General features: G+C 32.1%; 1 protein-coding gene across 1 annotated transcript in view; it reads right to left on the bottom strand.

Annotated features, from left to right (window-relative positions):
* The window catches only part of LOC126975206 (transcription factor collier), a 77,427-nt gene that overhangs the window by 12,277 nt on the left and 40,700 nt on the right, over window positions 1–24,450 (bottom strand). Inside the window, exon 8 of the mRNA XM_050822989.1 lies at window positions 304–385. Within this exon, the coding sequence (XP_050678946.1) occupies window positions 304–385 (82 nt within the window). The remainder of the gene's footprint in view (window positions 1–303; window positions 386–24,450) is intronic.

Below are 24,450 nucleotides of genomic sequence, written 5' to 3'. Positions count from 1 at the left end.
TTTTTTTTTTATTGGTGTAAAACAACTTTAAAATAAGTATTATTAAACAATACCAATAAAGAAGACGTCAATGCATAAGAGTATAACAAAGAGAATATATTATTAAAATTAGAACTACAATCACAGCTTGTAACTTGTGCCAAATAAATGCTCTATAGAGATAGACATAAGAAACAAAGTAAAATTTCCTTGTCTGACTTAGTAAGTATCATTTTCAAGTATACATTGCGTCTTCTGGGAAAATATATAAATACACTATAATAAATTTACAGAATTACAAAAATACTTCAAAATATGACTTACTTGAAATCTTCTCATATCGCGTGGATTACCAGCATTTTTTAGACAATTCTGATTACATTTGAGGAAGAACTTGAGGAAAAACCTGAAACAAATGAGAAGTTTTAGCATTTATTAAATTCTAATGACAAGACTAGATATTCAGATACTCTTGGAAAATTATATAAATTGCATCCATTTTGATTAATGATATAAATATCTATAGTATAGAGTGAAGTGATATCTTTATTCAATCATAGTTAATTAAGAGTTTCATTTTCCACTTATAACTTCTAATGCTGCGGCTATATTGGCATATTTTTCATATAATTACATATATACTAGCTGACCAATAAAAAAAATCAATAATAAAAATTTTTGGGGTATAAAAAAAAATTATGACGGCCGATTCTCAGACCTACCAAATATATCGTTCATAAAATTTATCGTACTACAATAATCATTATATTCGATTGCCATCTTGCAACTCTATTGCGTATCTATGGATAGAATAGAATAATATTAAAATCGCGATATAAAAATAGTTGTTAATCGCAGAAGGGTGAAAATTTGGAGTTGTATATATTTTTTAATGTTGAATAAAAAAAAAATAATAATCCTTATCATTTAGAGGTATGAAAACTTGATGTTGGCCGATTCTCAGACCTACCCGACTTACACACAAATTTTTAAACATATAGGTTTAGCCGTTTCGCAGGAGTTTGGTAACAAACACTGGGACACGAGAATTTTTATATAAGCTAACTTTAGAGTCATTTTTGTTTTTCTATGCCGAAGAAGTTTTATGAGTATTTTACTCCAGCCATATTCTTAGAGCTTAAAATTATTAGAAAAACGTAATCTCTTAAAGGTAAACAAAAAATGATTGTCACACGTTTCCACTTCACTAATATCGTACAGATTCACATTAGGAATTGTATTAATTTGTTTCTTAAGTTCACAAATTGGTACCTTCCGCTCTTCATCTCGCACCGTTTTTGTTACATTTCACCGCGAAGCCAACACATTTTTTGCTTTTACTGCCGATGAACTTTTTACGACCGAAGCTATTAGCTTTGAACGAAATCAAACAATTTTCTGAACCACGTGCATATCGGCTGACGTCCAATAACTGTTGTTTAAAATTTATTTACTCAACCGCTTGATTGAATTTAGATTTTATACGTAAATTATTTAATGGCGTGTTATTTTTTGTCATCTAATTCGTTATGTGATGCAAACAGCTCTATGCTAACTATGCATCTTGGTTTATGCCTTTTATATTAAAATCAAAGTCAAACAAAATTTTAATTAATAAGCTTCTTAAACTAAGCGCTTTTGAATCGTCACTATAAATATTAATTTTAAATTACTAAAACTACCATTCGGAAGACTAAGAGCTCGTGAGAAGAACATACAAGTAACTCAACGGCCACTCTTTTCAATCAAATAGAGCATTTTACAATGGCTGTAAAATATATTTATAATAATGCTATTGTTTTTTAATGTCTGTAATCTATTTGAAAGAAATCGGACTCAGGCCAAACATGTTTTGATTTCTTCCTACTGTGGCTTCTGTAGAACATATACCACAATAAAGCTATTGTGTGTTAATTATGGAAACCATGACTGATGACTTTGACTGACTTATGTACGACTACCCATACTCTACAAGCAACACCTGAAGAGTCAAGGAAGGGTACCGGCTTTTAAGGCCGTACAATTACAAGGTTTATTCATGCAGTGACAGTTCAGTCTATAGTTTGGACGCACAAAGAAGAAAGTTACTGAAAATTGCAATGTAGACGAATTTCACACTTAAAGCTGCCGAGGTTCAGGATCCTTCAAAACCCACAAAACAATGAGCTCAACAAAACATAAATCATCCAAAAGAAGTTTTCTCTTCAGTACTTTTTTTCTTTCTTTGGCACTGTATACGCATTCAGCCATAAAAACGGGGAAACGAAGTACAGGATTAAAGAAAAGGATAAACGAAATTTATTTTATATATTATTTTGTAAGTAAGCAACTACCTCAATAATTATTTCCATAGTATAGATATGACATTTGTTAGTTTACTAAAACAAAATTACACACGAAATTATTCATAACGTCGATCATAGCGTGCCACTGGCATTCAAATTCAAATATTTTTATTCAAAATAGGATGTGACATCACTTATTGAAGGCAAAAAACTACCACCGATTCCAAAATGAATGCCTCAGACCTGAGAAGAATGGGCGCAACAAACTCAGCGGGCTTTTTTTTTCATCGAATAAATAAGTTTACAAAGTAATATTGTACAATCAAACTTATTATTTAATAGCCTGAGGTCACTCCGTTCCCAATCTGTGGTATCATATTAAAACATCATACGATAAACCTCTCTACATACCGAAACACGTACACTTAAAGCTATCTGTTCACGGTTTCCAAAAATAAAATATCCATTCATACCTCGGCGGCGGTACTGCTTGACAACCGTGTAAACTTCTAACTCGCAATATTGTGACATAAGGTGTTTAACATAAATAATACGAACAGATGTGTGCCGCCCCGGGCTCTACAAATATGCTTATGTTACGCTCTACTCTACGTAGCGCCAAATTCCCGGATTTTATAGAGCACCTATCATTTCTTGCTACAGATATTTTAATAGGAAGTTTTAAATTATATTGTAACAAGATAAATCAAAATTGAATTATAAGTAAAAGGCGATTCGGTACGCGAAGGATTCCGAACCATTGAACAATATGTAAAACTTTATGCTTAAAAAAATTGTAAACATTTTTTTAATTGCATGGCGGAAAATTGATTAAATACATGTTTGTACTTTATTTGTTATAGCTGCATTAGTAATATACACTTAAAATTTTAGCTGGCAAAATAATACAGTTTAATGAGATACAGCCCGCGGACAGAGAGACTGACAGACGGGCGCACTGCTAAAATTTAATAGTATGGTTCTGGCTCGTTTTAATTTTTTAGAAAAGCTACGAGATGATTCATCTCTTAGTAAGTGATACCCCCAACCCAAGGCAACACAAAGACGTTCAGGATTCTTGAAAATACATAATCTGGGTGACACTAGGGTAGAGCTCGTTCTTCACTAGTGTCAGGTTTCTTTCTGCCGTGAAGCAGTAATGTGCAAGAAAACTTGTGTGTTGGTATGAAGGCGCCGTAGCTATAATGAAATGTCTCAAATTGACGAGCGCAATTGCAATGCCGCTCATAATTTTAGTTCCAATCAAGAATCCTGTTCTGCGGAGACTGATCGACCAGTTATAGTTTATAAGTCATTGTATTTGTTGGATGCAATTACTAATTGTGACAGTAATCACGACCATCATGTTCACGAAGCATCCTTACACAAACAATGAATTCAATCTCTAAAGGTTGCATCCAATATACGAAACTTAATACTTGTGTATTTTTTAAATTTGTTTTACTGAAATTAAAACACTATTATTTTTGGACAAGATCCGACACGATATTAGATGCTGCACAATTCAAACTATTTTTTATGTTTATTACGTTCATTGTAATTAAAAGTGTGGCAGTTGAGTTTTTTGTATTTTCAACATAATATGGTGGATTCAGTCATTTTAAGGAATTATTTATAGTGACCAGCTTATATGAAAAAATATTATTTAACTTTGATTAGCACTGCATTGTAATGGGCAGGACATATCACTTACCATTAGGTAAACATATTGCTTATCACGTCCCTTCTTCACATATAAAAACGGGTATTATCTCCATCTATATAGTCGACCCATATGACCCAGTGGTTAGTGACCCTGTCTACATAGGTCTCTATCCCGTACGGTCTTGAATCCTTTGCCTATCCTAATAATGGACGAAGAAACCAAAAAAAGATAACGAATGTCGGAAACGTGAGTAAAATTTAGGAACGAACTTCACCCTGTTACTTTTGTGTTACAGTGATGCGCGCGCATCTTAAAATTTCACTCTCATAATTTTTTTCATAACGCGTAAGAAGTATAACTTCAAAAAGAATATTTATAAAACATATTGAATTAGCATTATTTGTTTATAGTATTAGTCCTATAGTCCGTGTGTGCAATATAGATATTAGAAAGTGTAGACATACACGAGATAATATGGAAGCATCGGGTAAATTCGTCGAACGCGAGTATTTCACAAAAGGGAGAAGTCTCGACAGGCGTTAATTTATATGAAGCTCCGTCTAATTTACGAGCTGCACACAAACTTACATCTGTTTCTCAATTAGATAGTAAAGGAACTTTATAGAGATGCATCACTACCGCATTATTATTACGATCGTAAATTAACGTTATAAATGTACTAATTGTTTTGAACCAAATAGATTAGTTTTACTGGTCTTTTAGAAAGGTTTTGTTGTAATAATCAATATACAAATGATTTAAGTTTTCTTTAGTGTTAATTCCGCCAATATCTGGACGAGACAGTCTCGTGCCAGATTTTGGCGAGACAACACGTCCTGAGGATGCCTCGTGTAGAGGCGAAACACCTGTCGAATTGTTTAAAGACAAATATTGGCGGAATTAACACTAAAGAAAATTCAAAAAATTTGTATAATTATGGATTTCCGCAAAGTAACGCGTACATCAATATTTTTTTTGTAATAATCAATCTCATTATTGATTATTATCTAATAATCTTCAACCTTTAAAGACAATAGCGTTCTAATATGAGGTATATTCAAAAAGCACACGATTACTAACTGGTTAGTTAAGGCTTTATATATGCCAACAAGAGGTTGTCTCCGTGTAACTGTTCTTTGATGAGAGAATATAAATGAACAAAAAAAATATATGTTATTTATTGGACATTCAAATTTAGATTGAATGTTTGAAATAATTCTTATAATGTTATAAATAGATGACGACAACACAACGTAATAGATCGAGAAACCATCAGCTGAAGGACAGTAACGTAAAGTACTTTAAAACATTTATTAAATTTTACATAAACGAATTATGTGAAAAATCTTCATTATTTCTCCAAATACAGATATTGTCTGCTAAACAAAATTTTGATAACAAATAATTTGTTGTTTATTTATATATAACATTATAAATGAATTTTATTATAAAAAAATCATAAAATTTTGTTTTTCAAATTTTATTTGTGTATTAATCCTAGAAGTGAGGGTTATCACTTTAAAAACATAACGTCAAGTCAATTTCCTAATATGTAAATATTGGGGTTGACCTGAGAGTTGAACACAGCAAACATAATTTTATAACGAGGCGGTACTCGAACGGTTAGCTCAGTTGGTTAGAGCACCGGCACGGAACGCCGGAGGTCGTGGGTTCGAATCCCGCATCGTTCATAAAATTTTGTATTTCATATTTTATTTGTGTATTAATCCTAGAAGTTAATGTTAAAAACATAACACATTATTAATACAGTCATAAGTAATATATAAAACAGCACAATGTGTTAGCAGAGCACATAATGAGGAACAGAGGAAAATTAAAATAATTTATTGAACATAGGCCCTTATTATACATTTAGTTTTATACCAGTCATTACATAGTCCTAAATACGTTACAAAATATGAATAGAATTTAATAATATATTATACCTCCTTCAATGAAAAGATAGTTATGCGAAGTAAATCACATAAATAAATCAACAATATATTTACCTACCCCATAGTATGTCGGTATAGAAGGGAAAGTGTATTTGTCGTAAAAACTACCCTTGCTTTTCATCCCTGGTCGTATATAATATATATCCCTTCGTAAAGGCTTATCTTTACATATTATACTAAATCCAGAATAAGGTATTTACGATGATGTAAGGAGTACGAGCTTGAAACGTTTTAGATATTACAGTATTTTTAAAATAGAATGTATTTCCTAAATCTATGTATTATTTAGTAATATGTTATGATGATTTTGTTATGAATTTGTAAAAATACTGGACTCATTCAATAAATTTCATAATCATTTGAAGGTTAAATAAAATTACATTTTTTTTTTTATTCATGACTTAATGTCAATAGGAAGTCATTATTGGTTTTGGTTTTTTTATGAATAAAGGGACGAGACGAGCATGGCGTTCAGCTGATGGAAATTGATACGCCCTGGCCAGTAATATATACAATATAGACATACAATGTAGTCCCGCTCAGGATTCTTGAAAAATCCAAACATTCTGAGCGGCACAACAAATGCGCTCGTCACCTTGAGACATAAGATGTTAAGTCTCATTTCTGCAGTAATTTCACTAGCTACTGCGCCCTTCAGACCGAAACACAGAAATGCTTACACATTACTGCTTCACGGCAGATATAGGATATAATATTAATAGTTCAACTTAGATTAGTTTAAATTATCACTTATTTCGGGCATCCCGAGACACACATGTTTTTTTTGTTTTCGTTTTTTTAATCTGTTTGATATAGTCGATTGATTTTCTGCTTCAAAGTTGGACACGAACAACGACATGATACTATACTATATAATACTACATATTGCTTCGTCTTTTTCTATTTAATGTACGGAACACTTAAGACATCAAAACACAGCCCTATATTTTCATGCCCGTTCTTGTAATACTATACAGTTTGTGTATTCTCACTTGATTCCTTGAATTGCTCGCTCCTTGAAAAAATCTACTGGCTACAGAGTTAAGTCGTGGTGAGACGGTGGGGTAGCGTACATTCAGTGCCTCCCTACCTCACACTACGAAACGCTATGTTTATTTGCATAAGATGTTGTTTAAAACAACTACAAGGAATATTAACAATTTAGGTGATGCATTGCTGAATTATGACATTTATATCAAGAATACTGAAGTATCCATTACGGTTTTGTGATATAATTAGGTATACAAATATTTTATTTATATATATATATATAACTTATATAAATAAATTTAATTTTTATATAAATATATATATGACTTTCTTAATGATGCCACAGATTGGGAATGGAGTGACCGCCCTCAGGCTATTAAATAATAAGTTTAATTGTACAATATTACTTTGTAAACATATTTATACGATGAAAAAAAAGCCCGCTGAGTTTGTTGCGCCCATTCTTCGCAGGTCTGCATTCATTTTGGAATGGATGGTAGTTTTTTGATTTTCAATAAGTGATGTCACATCCTATTTTGAATAAAAATATTTGAATTTGAATTTGAATTTGAATTCAATTGTTGTGACTTTCTAATATAAACTCGAGTATCACAAATTTAAAAAAACCTGAAAATAAAGAATATATTTTATTGCTTGATTTTGAAAAAAATATTTTTTTTTATATTAAAATTTATTTGCCCTAAAATTTCGCTAACGCGCTTTATCTCACTTTTTTTAATGAAGAGGAGGACAACTTTTGTTATATCTCAAAGGGTTTTGACAGCATTTTCGTTGAAAGCTCCCAGACGGCTTCTTTTTTCTGACACTCGCAACAGATATCGTTAATGTACAGAAAAGCGTGTACAAAAACTTAACAAATAATATACTTAAACCTTTTTCGAGACCCATGCTATCAATTGGTGAAATGAAATTGAAAATCAGTGCAGTCGTTTTTGAGTTTATCGCGAACAGACAGACAGACAATCGCGACGGAGTACTTTGTTTTATAATTGTGATGTGTTTATTATTTTTACCTACTTTCTATGTATTAAATTGTATTAAGTATTATCATAAAAACATAACTTAGTGATATTTATTTAGAAGTTTCATCTTATTTTTCATCGAAAAACACATAAAAGCGTTAGTTTTTTTATCACATGATTATTTTAGCTATTTTAATTCATATGCTTAAAATGTGTTATTATTATATAACCACATAGACAAACATATTTCACCTATATATTTATAATAGTACTTATTAAATTTTAGAAATCAATATTATAACGCAAAAAGCAAGTTCTTAAAAAATCCTAATAATTGCAGACTTTCGAATCGAACCTAAAAAAACTTGATCGAATGTTACATTTACTTTCGTCATTGCTTGAATTCAATCCAATAATGGCGTCCCTATAAATCTTATTATAGATATATAATCTAGTATCATAATATAATACCTACAAAATACTTGTAGTATGTTGAAGTACGGACCGCACTCGCATTCAGCTATCGAATGTTCGGGAAAAACGCGCGATCCGACAACAAGCGGTCTCTTATAACTTTTCCCTTTTAACCTTTCGTCCCCCTCCGTGCTCCCTCGGGAGGCGGTCCCCTGGGCAGGAATTGACTCCCTACGCCCTGCCACCACTCAATACCGACACGCCATGCGGACGCCAAAGATTAAGTATCAGGAAGATTGGACAAACTATATATTTAAAGACATTATTACATACCTAATTATTTATATGCGAATAAAACTCCAATTGGATTAATTATCCAGGTAATATTTTATAGACTTCTTGAAGTGAAAGGATCTTGAAACGTTCTGAGCACTATAGTCAGTGAATGGGGATGATAGGTGACGCTTGGCTGTATAACGGTCGTTGGGTTAAAGTATGCTCCAGTCGTCTAGCCTTACTAACTAGCTGCATATGTCTACCTAGACACGCTCGATGAGCGACTATATAGATACTTGTGTTTTTCTGAATTTGCATCGTGGCCATCTATTTTAATTTTTTTTTAATTTAGTGGCAATAAAAATAAATATACAGAACAGTGTAGTCTTCTATTCTAGTCTTCTTCATTCTTCTCATTCAAGTAAAACAGCTTTACTTTAGATTTTTTGACTTTGGCTAGCAGAAAATAACATTTTCGTTTCAGACAGAACTACTTCACTGAGATGCATTCTTTGGAAATAAATTTATTATACCAATAATAAAAGCGTTATTTACAAGCTTTCGAACTAAATAAATTCGAAATAAAAAAACTCTATTTGAAATAATAGAAAATTCAGGAAAAGTGGTCTGATTTGACGCAAACAAAAAGATGAAGTCAAGAGAAAAATCAACAAACCTTGGAAATTTTTGGGCAAATAGAGAGAATAAGAGATACTGAAGGAAAGTTAAAGCAAGTAAATCAAGAACGTTTTAATAGATTCCTGCTAACTTCCAAGCCTAACTTAAGGTGTTAGTGGAACATGACTCCCTCTGAAAAAACTATGAAAAAAATTTTTTTTGCTAATATGTTTTGGAGAAAACAATGTTGAAGCTGAGAAGAATAAAAAAAGAAGAAACACGGACATTTGAAAGGAAACAAAATAAACTGATGCACCAAGGTTATAGTTTAAATAGGAATGGGTATGACACATTGGAAGGAATAATGACATGACAAGAGATGGACTAACCATACAAAAAAACTGGGCCAACGAAAAAGGAAGTGTATGAAGATTAAAGGCAAGATGAGCAAAACGACATAGTGGAGATAGCAGGAAAACATTGGATGACTATTGCTACAGATAGGAAAAAATACGGAGACCACTACAAGAGTACAAGAGTTTTTTAAAAGGTTGGTAATAAATAAATAAATTCTAGAGATTACTATCTGTACAATATTTACTTGTTCTTTGACTGAATGCGACGGGCCCATAACAGGCCCACTTTTCGACTTTGTTTTTCCGCGTGCGCCTATAGCATGCGTAAATATTTTAGCATGTACCAAATTCAAGGGTTAACTGGTCCCTGTACCGAATGATGGACGTTGGAAATAGACGCAATAATTTCAACTTATTTCGTATGGTTAAAGCTGTAGCAATTATTTTAAATGAAGAAAGATTTAAGGAACTTTTCGTTTAGACTTTAGAATACCAACTTTGATAGCATCGCTCTGCTATGAGATAATACTATACCAATTATAAAGGATACGTACAATCAACAGAGCTGAACTCGAACATTTAATTACGTCATGGGTGACATGATAAATATAAAACTCCGCTGGTTTTAACAATGTTGTACAATACATTTCTTTTTTTAATTTAGAACTACTGCAAATTAACAAACCAAGGTTGGTATAATAAACTAGATGTGTAATCTGAACTTAACAGCCCTTAAACATTTATATAAACGGGGGTAATATGCAGGAAATAAATACTCTATTTCGATAATCTGTGTCGCTGACTATCGCCATTAACATTTTATATAATCAATGATATTCTAATAGACTTAAGAATTTTTATATTTGCATTGACATTCAAACTCTTCAACACAGTTTTTTTAGTAAGAAAAATAGTAAATCACTCAGATTTCACGAAAATATACAACATCCTTTTCTATAGCAAGTAGTTTCTCCGATATTGAGTAAGGGTAGCGTGGGAGACGCATCCTGTTGCCATGGCAACGCGATAAAACCTCGCTTTCATAGCCTTCTAGCTCCTCAACAGTAAACGAAATATTTCAACATGAAAGTATTATTAAAATGTAAGTTTTATAGCTTAAGTGATGGAAACAACTTTGTTAGAAGTATACTGTGTACGAGTATTATTTCCACTGCGTCAAATATCACAGTATAATTTAATCTTAACATTGTATTACTCACAAAATTTACATTTTTTTTTATGAAAATAAGGGACCAGACGAGCAGAACGTTCAGCTGATGGTAATTGATACATCCTGCCCATTACAATGAAGGCCGCTCAGGATTCTTGAAAGACCCAAAAATTCTCAGCAGTATCACAACTGTGCTCGTCACCTTGAGATATATGATGTCAAGTCTCATTTGCGCAATAATTTCACCAGCTAGGGCGCCCTTCAGACCGAAACACAGTAATGCTTACACACCTGCTTCTAGGCAGAAATAGGCGCCGTTGTGGTACCCATAATCTAGCGGGCATTTCCATTCCAATGTTTCGCTGGGAGTGCAGTTAGCATGGTCATACGTGTTAAAAAACAATGTTAATTTTCCTCAATAACTAATTGTTAAGATTTAGTTCTAATTACACAACGTTTCAATACTTTCAAATGGTTTCTGCTTATAAATGATGTCAATTACTGAAAAGTGGCAAAATAATTTTACTGGAGCATATCAGCAACCATCTAAGATCAGGATAGTTATGTTTTTTTTTAATATTTCCTAGGTAATCTTTGATCTCATTTGTAATTAATAAGATGGCCATGGGATACCTGGGAAATGTTTGAAATATCTGTTTTTTGGTTGCTTCGTGTTGAAATAAATATTGGTAAGTTACATATTATCTGTAGTTGATTTCTTGTAGGTATTAGTATGTAATTAATGTACTTGTAGCCAATTGTTACTTTGTATAGATATTAATAATTGTATGTAGGTATAGAATTTAATGTTAAGATTATATTTATTTTGTAAAAAACTGAAATAAGGCGTAAACTAAGATAATGCATTGAGGTCAAACCTCTGTGGTTTTTACAATGTATCTTATTTGTTAACATTTCGTAAAATATGTATTTCAATAAAAAAAAGATGTGGGATTAATTCCACACATTGCGTCATTAATAATTCGTCGCCAATTGAGTTTTATTTATTCATCGAAGTCACAAACTAAGCTGAAACGAAAAATCTCTACGACCGACATCAGCTACTTTATCTTAATTCTAAGAATTAATATAAGTATTATTTTCAGCGCTTTTGATGAGTCACGGGCGAGTCGGGTAACTTTATATGCAACTATTAAATTCCGTTGTAGTTTGGTAGGTTTTATCGCAATGTTTTCTTTCGAGTAAAATTAAAGCATATATTCGAAAAACTAAAACACATACTAAGTGGTGGGGATCGTGAGAGGCAATAAATAAGATTCAGACGTTATGTCACCGACACTCTCCAGAAACCTAACTTTAACAATATATTGAATGTGATTTGTACTTTTTGGCCTCAGTTTTGAAAATATTAATATTAATACGAATTGTAATAAATTCCATTATTATTGCATGAATGTATCAAAAGTATTACGTCCAATTGTAAATTTGACTTAGTTTCTCTGTAGGTTTTACTAAAACCTTAAAGATAAGATAAGAGATTTTTCCGTACGCGAAGATTTACATATGTCTGGGATGTTTAAAATCTCCGATAATTATAGGTATGCAAATATATGATATGACAAAGATATGACTAGGACATTTGAAAATCCGTTAATTCTCCATAATATTATATGAAGAGTCTAGATAAGTCTTGAACATTACAAAACTCCGTTGATTCTATTTATGAAAAGATTCTAGATATATCTAAAACGCTGCAATACTCCGTTGATTCTGTAACAAGCAGTTCTTATCCGCATATAAGAACTCATTGTTCTATGGTTGGTCGTCTATCTAAAGAACAGAAAATGATTCGAATTTAAAAATTTTGAGGCAGATGAGAAAATAATTGAATAAGGCAGATTAGATAATAGAGAACCAAGTAAAATAAGAAGGGTCGACCTTCGGCCCAATATAATTTAAGATGTATTAAGTTATAAAATGAATATAATGAATTTAAGAGTATTAGATTTTTTTTTATGGAATAGGAGGACAAACGAGCGTACGGGTCACCTGGTGTTAAGTGATCACCGCCGCCCACATTCTCTTGCAACACCAGAGGAATCACAAGAGCGTTGCCGGCCTTTAAGGAAGGTGTACGCGCTTTTTTTGAAGGTACCCATGTCGTATCGTCCCGGAAACACCGCACAAGGAAGCTCATTCCACAGCTTCGTAGTACGAGGAAGAAAGCTCCTTGAAAACCGCACTGTGGAGGACCGCCACACATCCAGATGGTGGTTAGATTGTTTGATTTTGCAACGATCCCGCGTGTGAGCCACGCGCTACAATTCTATTCTTCCAAAGATTCTAGATATGTCTAGAACATTCCAAAACTCCGAACAACGACACATAAACCGAGATCGTCCATGTACAATCAACACACAAAGACACAGGCAACATTACCCGTCACTTCATTGTGGGCACCGTTCTAATTGTAACTACACTCTAGGGCACAATCGCCCGCTCAGCGCTCCATAGTAGGCGTGTGCCACTAATCTTCGACCCCTACATACCGATTCAACAATCAAACAAACTAATCTACTTTTTCCCACACGGTAATAAGGCTGTGTTTTCCGTGAACAAAAACACCAGTATTTGCAAACAGAGCGAGGGTAACGCACACTATCAACTCATTAAATTGCATCGCCTTTTTAATGAGTCTGAAAGTGAACAAAGGATATTGGACGCGATTACATTAAGCACGTACTTATTGGAGGTAAGATAGTTTGTTGGCTGTGAGACTCACCTAATGTTAATGTTCTTTAATTACACATATGTATGTATAATATAATGTTTACTTACTATTTATTAGTCTTTCACTCAATACATTTTGTTATCTTGATATTACATATTAATTCATTTCGACTTTTTTTGAAAAAATATTAGTGTAGTGTGCGCCACAAGCTACGTCTTACACTCGCGACTCGTATAACACATGTTAGTGTGCGTGAATTACTCAAAATAGAGGTTAGTTCTAAACTTAACTTTTTTTTTCGTTTTTACCGTTTTCACAGCTGTCATAGTATATTTAGACGTATAAAGGATCTAAGCAATATACATAAAAAATAAAAATAGCTTAAAAAAACTAAAGAACACGCTTTGGTTCAAATTTAAAATGAATATCAATTGCTTAATGACGATAAATGAAAAAAATATATAAATTAACAAAAAAATATTTTGCAAATTTTAAAATGGAATAATTTTATCATATTAATGTATTGTCATCGATACTTGATAAATATACGAAGTTTGAACGAAATCAAATTTTAATTTTAAAACGAAAGAAAATTGTCAAAATCGCGCCCAAATGAGTCGGTTACAAACAAACATACATACAGGTGAAGTTAATAAAAAAGGGTGTAATAAGTGATTGCAGTATCGCTTGAAAAGTGTATTTTTTATGAACACTCCGTATATTTTGAGTAAGGATGGTGAGATGATCAGAAGTGATAAGATGAGAATAACATTTCTCAGCAATGCACTCACACCAACACAAAGTAACGGAGTGTAAGATGTATCTTTTCACGCACACTAAAGTCGCAAACCTGACCTGTTTTCTTATCGGTTGTCTAGCAGCAAGAGGCTCTACCTAGACGTATAAATTATCTTACATTGAAATTTCAAAGATTTTAGATTCAGTCTCTCGCAGTACCCAATGTCCTTAAGTTAATGTTACGCTCCTGTGATTCCTCTGATATTGTAAGATATGATGGACGTCGGTGATGACTTATCATCAAATTCAAATTCAAATATTTTTATTCAATACGATATGAAATCACTTATTCATAGTCAAAATCTTCTACAATGTACAAATTCGAAAATGAACTGACAAACCTGAGAAGAACGGGCTTCTTCTTTTTTTTAATTTAAAAGATTAAAATTAAAAAAGCACATACATCGCCCCACAAAAGGCTTACTTTGTCAAGTAATTTGCATAATAAGCTCTCGTATTTTATTAAAAAAGTAGTGAATAAAATTTTACGTAAAATAAATGATTTTAGTAAAAGTGTGTAAAAAAAGCAACGCACGCTGCCCCTCATAATATTGACTGGTTGAATATGCTATAAAGTGATATCACTTGATCGTTACCCGGGTAATAGTTATAAATTACCCGGGTAGTTTATAAAAGCCGGTTAACCCGAGGTAAGCGGACAAGGTCCATAATTTATTATTGGGAAATTCGCGTATATGTTTTCATATACACTATTGATCATGTCTGCGAGACTAAAGGTTGTAAATATGGTCTGTAGATTGTTGGATAGCAGATGCATTGTCTCTAGAACGTTGATTTATTGATTAACGTAACTAATTTGATATATTAAACTAAAGGTTATCGTTTTAAGAACGAACAAATTTAGTTATATTTCATTTTTGAGCAACTTGAAATAGTGTCGGAGTTAATGAACGCGATTTTTCGACTACCGTCATTAATTTAGTACGTATTAAATATTATCAGAACGTTTAAAAGTATCATTCTTTTAGTAATGAAATAAAATGCATTTTGATAGTTGAAAGAAATCTCAAATTCCACAGATATGTAAACTCACAAAAAAATATCATCCCTCCTTTTTAAAGAAAATTAAAATTGTCAGTGTAAAATGTCAGTTTGAAACAAAATCTTACTTATTTTTCTTAATCGAAACTTTATTTCATTATTGACCTGGTATGGTAACGAGAAGTAATAAATTCACTTTTTGGAGAATATAACTTAAGAATCTATCATTTACATTTAAAACAAAACGATTTCGAATATTTTTCGTGTATAAATAAAAGATTAAAACCATGCATATGATATTAGCTACGACTGGACTCCATTAATTGCCAACTTATTGTCAAGTGATCGAATATATTGGTACATAGACGGCCTTACATATAAACTTGGTTTAAAGTTATAGATGAGAATTAACCATGAATTTGCAAAATGTTGATTATATCACTGACAACCCTGTCAATACAATGATAATAATAATATTGACACACTTTTCACACAAATTATCTTGCCCCAAGTTAAGCATATATAGCCTGTGTTATGGGTTACAAGACAATGATATATTTAATACAATATACTTACTTAAACATACATAAATTCATATAAACGAATATACATAAATACATTTAAACATCCATGACTCGGAAACAAACATCCATATTCATCATATAAATGCTTGCACCTACCGGGATTCGAACCCGGGACCTCTAGCTTAGTAGATAGGATCGCTAACCATTCGGCTATACTATGATGTTTCTGAATTTTCCGAATATCAAGTAGCCTTGCAAATAAACGCGGGAAACGTTATACGTCCGAAACCTTTTAAACCTGTAATCATTTTGCATATGCTTGGTTTATATTTAAGTATAACTTTATACCAATTTTATTTGTAAGTTCAAGTATGTTTAATCCATAGAAGAGTTTTAAACAAGGCTTACTTAGGTTAATACATAAGTTAATTAATACTACACAAACTCTACGATTAAAGCGAACAAATTCTGAGCCTCTTAAGGGCTAAACCCGACCAAGATATAAATGTTATATCGTCGATCGAACAGAACTGCTCTATGAAAATATAACGACCGCGATAAAGGAACCAGCTTTACCGACATTTCTAAAGATATTGTAATGTCTACATTTTCTTTACTCACATATCAAAACGTCTCGAGAACATTACCTACATTTTGAGACTTGTAATAGATATTAAAACTGGAATATATACAATTTAATTTGTCCCATTTATAGACGATTCAGAAAACACAAAGAAACATACCAAGATTTTGAGATTATGTGTGTGTTATTCGAACGGTGGGATTAGTTGGTAAAGGCACTGGGGGTATCCCGAGAGGAACGGATTCGAATCTCGCATTGTCCATAATATTTAGGGCATATTATATTTGTATATTTAATCTCCAAAATAGAGGGATATCATTTGAAAATAATTGATATTTCATATTTTAATATCAAATGCGTACAAGTTTCGCAACATTATACAGCATGTACTTATAAATACATCTATTAAATTAATTGGAAAGGGTGATAATGAAAATGTACAAAAAATGAAAATCGCAGACTTGGTTTTTATTATCTTATAGCAGCAATATGAATATACAACCCTGTAAAGTTTTCATCTATCTAACTATTATAGTTTATGAGATACAACAAGATGACAGACGGGTGGATGGATATTAGAGCCATTGTGTTCCCACCGCCCACAGATACCCTCTGGTACGGAACCTTAGAATTCATTATGATTTTATCCATTTATATAATATAATGACCTAATTTTACATTTTCGTGCAACGAACAGTACCTGATGTTAACTGACATAATAAAAACAATAATGTTACCCAACTTGTGTTGGCAGCGTTTTTATTTCACATATAGATATAGAAATATGAATATTTATAGAAATATATAAGAAATTTTAAGTAATTACTAAATAGTACGAAATAATTAATAGTTAATATTTATGACTGTGGGATTTAGTTGTATTATTATTAATTTTATTCTTAAAAAATATATTTAGTGCCTATAAATAGTCATACGTTTCATATTTTTTCAAATTCAACGTATTAATGCAGTTCATATAATCAAATTAAACTTAATTATTAATGTTTTCGTCACGCTTGTCGCTACAAAACATCTTAGCGAAGATCATTAATCTTAGGTGAATGGCAGCAAAGCAAACGACCTCCCGTTAAGACCCTCCATAGGTTGGATACCCGTAATGTTCTCGAACAATCTGTAAAAACGTAACACAAGAAATAGGGCGTGAGCCAAACACAACCTTCAATGAACTGAAATTAGTATCATTAATGCGTAACATAATTCAGACATACTACATTTGATCACGATAAGATAAAAATCGGGAAAATCTTCTGAGAATAAAACGTCCAGTTTTTTTAGAGTGAAGTCTAAGAGAAATATATTGTCTAATCAGTATTTCGAAATGAGAAATTAGCATCGTGACATTAACCCCTTTGTGGCGAGGCGTAATAAAAAAGTCTTATTTGAATTTGGTAGACGGAAAAAACGAAATGAATTCTGCACTAATTTAAACGGAGAGAGTTTCGAGACGATTTTCGGAGATCCGGCAGGAGGCTTAATTAATGCATTAAAATTGAAAGTGCTTCCCCTTGCGTGCGAACAGGAGAGCGACGGTAAGTTTACTTCTATTCTTATATGTCTGCCTCTGCACTACAGTTATATCGCCAGCGTGCCTTTTACATAAATCCTTAACTTTTCAGTGAGATTATATTTTTTTAAATAACAACAGAAAATTGTTATGCCTATTTTTCGGCTAAGTCGACTTATTACGTCGATGTCACATCCTATTTTGAATAAAAATATTCGAATTTGAATTTTAGTTACTTTAAGATAATAATTTAAATAGGAAATAGTTCATAATGTTCTCTTTTATAAGTTTTAGTTCAGTAAACTTTTGTATCATGTTAGTATGTAGTGTCTTGTAAGGCCTCGTCACGTATATCGGAATACATCGCAAAATTTTAAATACACCAATTATGTTTGGTGTGTAGGAAAAAAGTAAATCTCCTTTATATGGTAGTACCATATAAAGGAGATTTACTTTTTTACATTGGTAGGCTTCTGCGGACAGGATGTCATCAAGCAGAAGTGTGCAAAAAAAAATAGCTAATGCTGTCATCTTATGTCTCAAAGTGGCGAGCGTAATTGGGTTTCGTTTATTGGTTGCCTCTCATAGCTGGAGTTAAATCTACAGCGATTTAAGGTCTAATGGTATTTTTTATTCGTAAAAATCTTACTTTATTTCGCTATAGAATGAACTCTCCGATATATCAAAATATTTTCTACATTCTATAGGATGTTTTTTTAGTATAATTGTCATAATATTAATAATTTAAAGACTCGGTTTGTCTTAATCGGACGTGTTTCGCATATTTTTTTAAATATCGCTGTGAGGTTAGGATGCTATTATATTTCTTTTTATTAAATTTCAAATTTTTAAGTAAATCAGATGTCTTTAAGTTACTAGATTGAGAAAAATAATTTTGTACAAAATACGGTATCTATATAGATCTGCATTATAAATAAGATAAAATATTTTAATGGGAAAAGCGTATTTATGCAAATTCAACATAGCATTTAAAATCACTTATTGAACATTTGAAATAGAGTGCCTCAGAAAAGTGGCGCATTATAATCAGCGGGATATTTTTTTTCATTAAAATGTGGTTGGGATAAACATTTATAATTAAATAGCCTGAGGGTGTTCGTTCCATTCCCATTCTGTGCAAATGAATTTATGTTATAGTAACCATTATCACACAAAGTTTTTAACGATCTTTTAAATTTCATAACACATTTTTTTCTTAAATTTTCTGGGATCCTCTTATAAAAGCAAATAATTAGTATTTTTGTTATATCAGTGTCACAATTTTGTTATTGTGTAATCTGCAGCAACAATGATGTAGTAATCTAATCTCAGATTAACGTCTGATCCCACGTATTGGTACTGAAAAGCTTGGAGGGCACTTTAGGTCCATTCCAGAATCCCTTTAACGAATCGTATCAGTTGTAATGAAAGCTAATTCTTTCATTAAGTTTCCGTGACACGAGAGCGCAAAGAGAGAGGCAAAATAAATGAGAATTAACGTACTTTGTTCGTCTTGTAATAGTGATTTAAAATGAACATTTACAACTAGGTTACTGTGATCAATAAATTACTTGAACAGCATTGTGTCTTTCTTTACTTATTATATAAACACAAATTTCTCCGTATAAAATTTTTAAGGAGTTAGGGTTTTAATATTTTATTGTAATATTTGTGAAAATTATCTATCGCACGTAAGATGTTATTCTTCTTTTTTAATTCTAGAGAATAATTTTATTTAACTACCCGCTAAGAAAATTGAAAATGATGTATGTAAACCACTTATAACTTTTGAACGGCTCGACCAATTTCATCGCGCTTGGCACCATTCGAAAGGACTTGATCAATCTTAGACTTTGAATACAAATCGGACCAGTAGATTGTGATAAGATATTGAGATGAGATAAGAAATCTCAATAAAACTAAGATTTTTTTTGGAATAAATATGAAACTGCTATATCAATCGATTTCAAAAACTAATCAGCTCTTAACATCAAAAAACCACGTCGATCGCCATCAAGCCGGTTAAAATCGGTTGATTCGTTCGTGAGTTATCGTTGATGGCAGAATACCGAAAAAAGTATTTTTTTGGAATTACTTCAAAATTCCGAGTTCGATCAATTGAAACTCAAAGATTCTTTTGAGGCTTTAAATACTGCTTTGAATGTCACCAACCGCGTGAAAAACGGCTTGAAAATTCAAAAAATAGTGTTTAATTAAACTTTTACCTGACTTTTGATCTCAAAGAGCTCAAAATCAAAAGTACAAATTGAAGCGTTTAGGTATGGAATTAGCTGGAAGTTGCAGGGATGGCCCTTAGGGTCAACCGTTTTCCTAATTTTTTTATTTTAAAACTTGTATATAAATTTAATTCTTGTTGTTTGGTTGCTGTGGGTCAGTGGACCTATGATTTACAAGAGGTTTGGTAGTTGAAGTATGATGAAAATGCTCTAGTTTACCAGCTAACGTCAAGGTGTCGAATTTGCGTGACGGTGTGCTCGCGTATCGTAATAATAATTCATTCTGATAATTTTTCCCAAAAAATAATAACTTCAAAGAGCGACAAATATATGAATCTCGTTACGTTATCGGTTCCCAGATGCATTATATCTCATTTATCAAATGCATAGATCGAAATCTAATCTGACACAGCGTTAATGGGAGTTCAATGCAATTTAAGAGACCCCAGTGAAAGTATAACCGAATTTCTTTTAAAGGGGCTTATACATTCACTTACTTCACACCAAAAATCAAAACATTTACACTGTCTTAATCAATTGTTCCAAAAAGGGCTTTATTTCCTTTTTTATGACAGAAAATGAAGATACAACCAAGACAGAATTCACTGCAGTACCGCGTGCCGGTCACAATACTCGAACGAAGCTCTGCGAGTGTAGCTGCGATTTGTGATTTGATTTTTAAAATATTATGTTGAAAAGGTCTTCAAATTTGTTATAAATTTTGAATGAATGAATGAATGAAAGAAAACTTTATTAATAACAAACACAAACCACAAAGAATAATAAAAGTAAAAAAGAACTTACAGAGGTAAAAAAAAAATTAAGAACTAATAACATAAAAATAATACAAATGACAAATATAAACAAGTATATGTATTATATTATAGGAATTATCTTAATTTAAAAGTACTGTGTAGCAGTTATTGTTATTAAAAGGAGCTGACTCAGCGTCATGCTACGTTGATATAATACCATTTTAAAAGTAAGCTTAAACTGGATACAGAATTAATATCTCTAGCTATAAATACCCACCCTATCAATACGGAGTGATGTATGGTGAAAATTGGATTTATAAGTGACAATTGAAAAAGGCGCTCCTATCAAAGAGGACCCCTTCGATATGTTTACCGATGAGCAGCTTAAAAGCTCTCAATTCTTCGAGATTCTCAGTTGCACTACTATTTCATCAAACGGGATATATAAAATGAACCAGTTTTAATATCATTAGATTTTTTTGATAAAGTATTGCAGATACCATCCATGCAAATTTTTCTCAGGAAGTCGTAGACCAATGTTGAAAAAATCTGATTCTTTACGGAATCTCGAAAACTTTGCCGAATAAGGTAAAAAAATGAACCATTCTTTATTTAACCTTAAGGGGACTAAAATTTACACGTGAACCACTTTACTGAGCCTTGAAATCTCAAGCAATTGTCATTTCCATGTTAAGCTGGAAGACAAAGCCAAATTAGCTACGTACAAACTCGCCACGAACTGCGAAATTTTGGACTCAATTCCCGACACGATGTTCCCGGGACGAAAGGATTTTTTGGAGCTTAAAAAAGAGCCCGTATGTCTATCTAAAATAACGACAACCTGTGATTCCTCTGGTGTTGCAGAACAGTGTAGGCAGCGGTGATCACTAACCATCAGATGTCCCGAAGGTAGGCTCGTTTCTCCTGCTCTTCCATTTTTCAAAACGTTAAGCTTAATTGTTAGAAGGTACATCGGTACATGATTCACATACCAACTGTCGAACTAGAATTGTAAGCTAAATTTTAAAGTCATTTGCACATCCCAAAGGATGGTTTGGATTTTAAAAGTAGAAATTTAAAAGAATACATGTAAATATTTAAGATAATCAAGAAAATTTGAAAAGAAGTGAATTATAATAAAAATTTTCGTAGAACTTTGAAAGAGTTAACTTCATAAAGGCAGGTAAATCAACACTTACTGCAGTCAATACCTAAATACATTTAATTTGTTTAAAATAAGAAACATACAAATTATCTACATACACATTCCCTCTCATCTCTATATGAATTTGATTATTTTAACAAGCCATGAGATAATACGCTTCTATGTTAAGTAAACAAGCAAACCGCGATAATGCAATTTACAAAGCAGGCAATCAAGACAGCCGCCCACATTGTTGTACACTCGCCGTCAAAGAGCTAGGCAAGGAGCTCAGAGTTGCTTAATAATTAATTGGTGCTTAAGCGTGCTGACGTCTTGCATCCCCTTCTGAGGATGCTAACAGCTTTCACGCATACGTATTTAAACTTACTTCCATGCTGTGGTATCCTTGTATCGCTCATTTGCATCATAAATTATTTATTATAAGTCGGAGTCGATCTTCTTGAAGTAAAAACCTTACATCATTTATATGTTGAGATAGACTGTGACCGCTCTGAAAACCTCTATTTTGAGCAATACACGGAAATTTACATAAAAGTGATATACAAATCGCGAGTGGAAGACGTAGCTTGTCACGCACACTAACGAAATATAGCTGGCCTGTTTTCATCGGTTGTCTAAAAGCAAAAGGCTCTATTTAGACGTATAAATTGTCCAAGGTAGAAACTACCGATCAAACCAAATAGGGCGGAGAAGTGCTAGTCTCACCTGCAGAGCGAGAATCTCACATTTCCTACGATGTTATTACAAATACAAGCAATGTTACAGAAAAAGTACATAATTAAACATTACAATAATGCACGCTTCAAACGTACTTGTATATGGTAAGACGAAAGTTTAATTTGATTGGATTATTGTCTAAGACGAATAATAGAATGAATAAAGGGAAAAATTAAAAACAATAGAAAGGTATAAGGTTTGAGTGTGTAAAAGATTTAATGAAATGAAAAAAGGGACTAATACGTACTTTTACATTGAAAGCTTATTAGAGAAAAACTAATATTTCACCAATATTGATAAATTAATGTAAAAATAATTAGTGTAGAAAAAGGTCATAAGCATGGAAAATCATCATTTAAAGTACCACCAACAAAATTGATTCATAGCCCAATGTGCTGATAATTCGTGAGCTCTCGCGCTAGTCCTGTTGCGTCAGTACGGTTTGTAGTTTCATTACCGTTTGATACATGTCGTCGTGATATTTTCTTGCTATAACTGTTTTGTTTTTGAAGTTTGCATTGTTACCTATTGACTTTTGTTGTTAATAGTTCTGTTGTTCGGTCTCAATTCTGTCACAAAAATAAATACCTACTTTTTGTACTTAACGAATACTTAACCCAGATTCTTTCAATGATTTTTTATCATTATAATAATAATAATCAGCATCAAATTCAAATTCAAATTCAAATAATTTTATTCAAAATAGGATTTATAATCACTTATTGAACGTCAAAATCTACCACCCATTCAAAAGAGACTGCCTCAGACCTGAGAAGAATGGGCGCAAGAAACTCATCACTACACAACACCTTTATATCCATCAATAATAGGTACATAAAAAATTAATCAGTTTATTTATTAATAATAATATCCTAGTGATGCTTGTTTTGTACACCGTAACAAAGCGACGATGTGACGTCATCGGCGTCAGGTCCGGAGATAATGTAACCGGATATTACATAAGAAATGTATGTTCAAGCGAATTTCTACCTTCTCGTTTATTATTATTTATTACTATAGGAATATGACATCAAGGTGGTTATGTTACTTTAATTATTAATTTCCATGAACCATGAACAAAACAATCACTGAACTCGAAAAATGTCATTTCAGTAATGGACTCAATTAATAATAACCATTCAAATTAAATATTTGGGAGTCTATGAAATAATTGCATAGATGTAAAAAGTGATTTCAACATAAATAGTAATTTTATTATGGTTCACATTTAGTATGTGTATGCAGAAAATTAATACAAAAATAAATTGTAGAATTGCTTACTGACCCAAATTAAGAAGTATGTGGTTTTAAATTATTTGACACGCAAATTGTCTCATTTTAATGTTCTTTCTCCTTTCGTACTCCCACTGAAGACATTTCTAAAAAATTGCCTAAAGTACGAATTATAGCAAATATAAATACTTTAATAAAACATTGAGTATTTTAGCGTACTATTACGCTCAAACATAAAATAAAAGATACAAATTACTTGCAATATATCACAATTTTACGTATTACTTATTAATTGAAGAGAGATATTATAGATAGGTTCTTAAAAAAAAATAAGGACAGTAGACGAACTGCAAGCTATTCATTCTCAATTTGCCAATATTTTAATATTTTAGCAAATATTTTTTTTAAAATAAAGGCACATCCATTATTATGAGCTCTTTGTTAAATTCACAGTAAACAATTAGTTAGCTATCTGACCCTAACACACGCAATGTCATCATAAAGGTAACAATTAACGTTACTTAAT

The sequence above is a fragment of the Leptidea sinapis genome, chromosome 35 (assembly GCF_905404315.1).
Source record: "Leptidea sinapis chromosome 35, ilLepSina1.1, whole genome shotgun sequence".
Classification (NCBI taxonomy): Eukaryota; Metazoa; Arthropoda; class Insecta; order Lepidoptera; family Pieridae; genus Leptidea; species Leptidea sinapis.
This window is presented reverse-complemented; position numbering and strand designations above follow the sequence as displayed.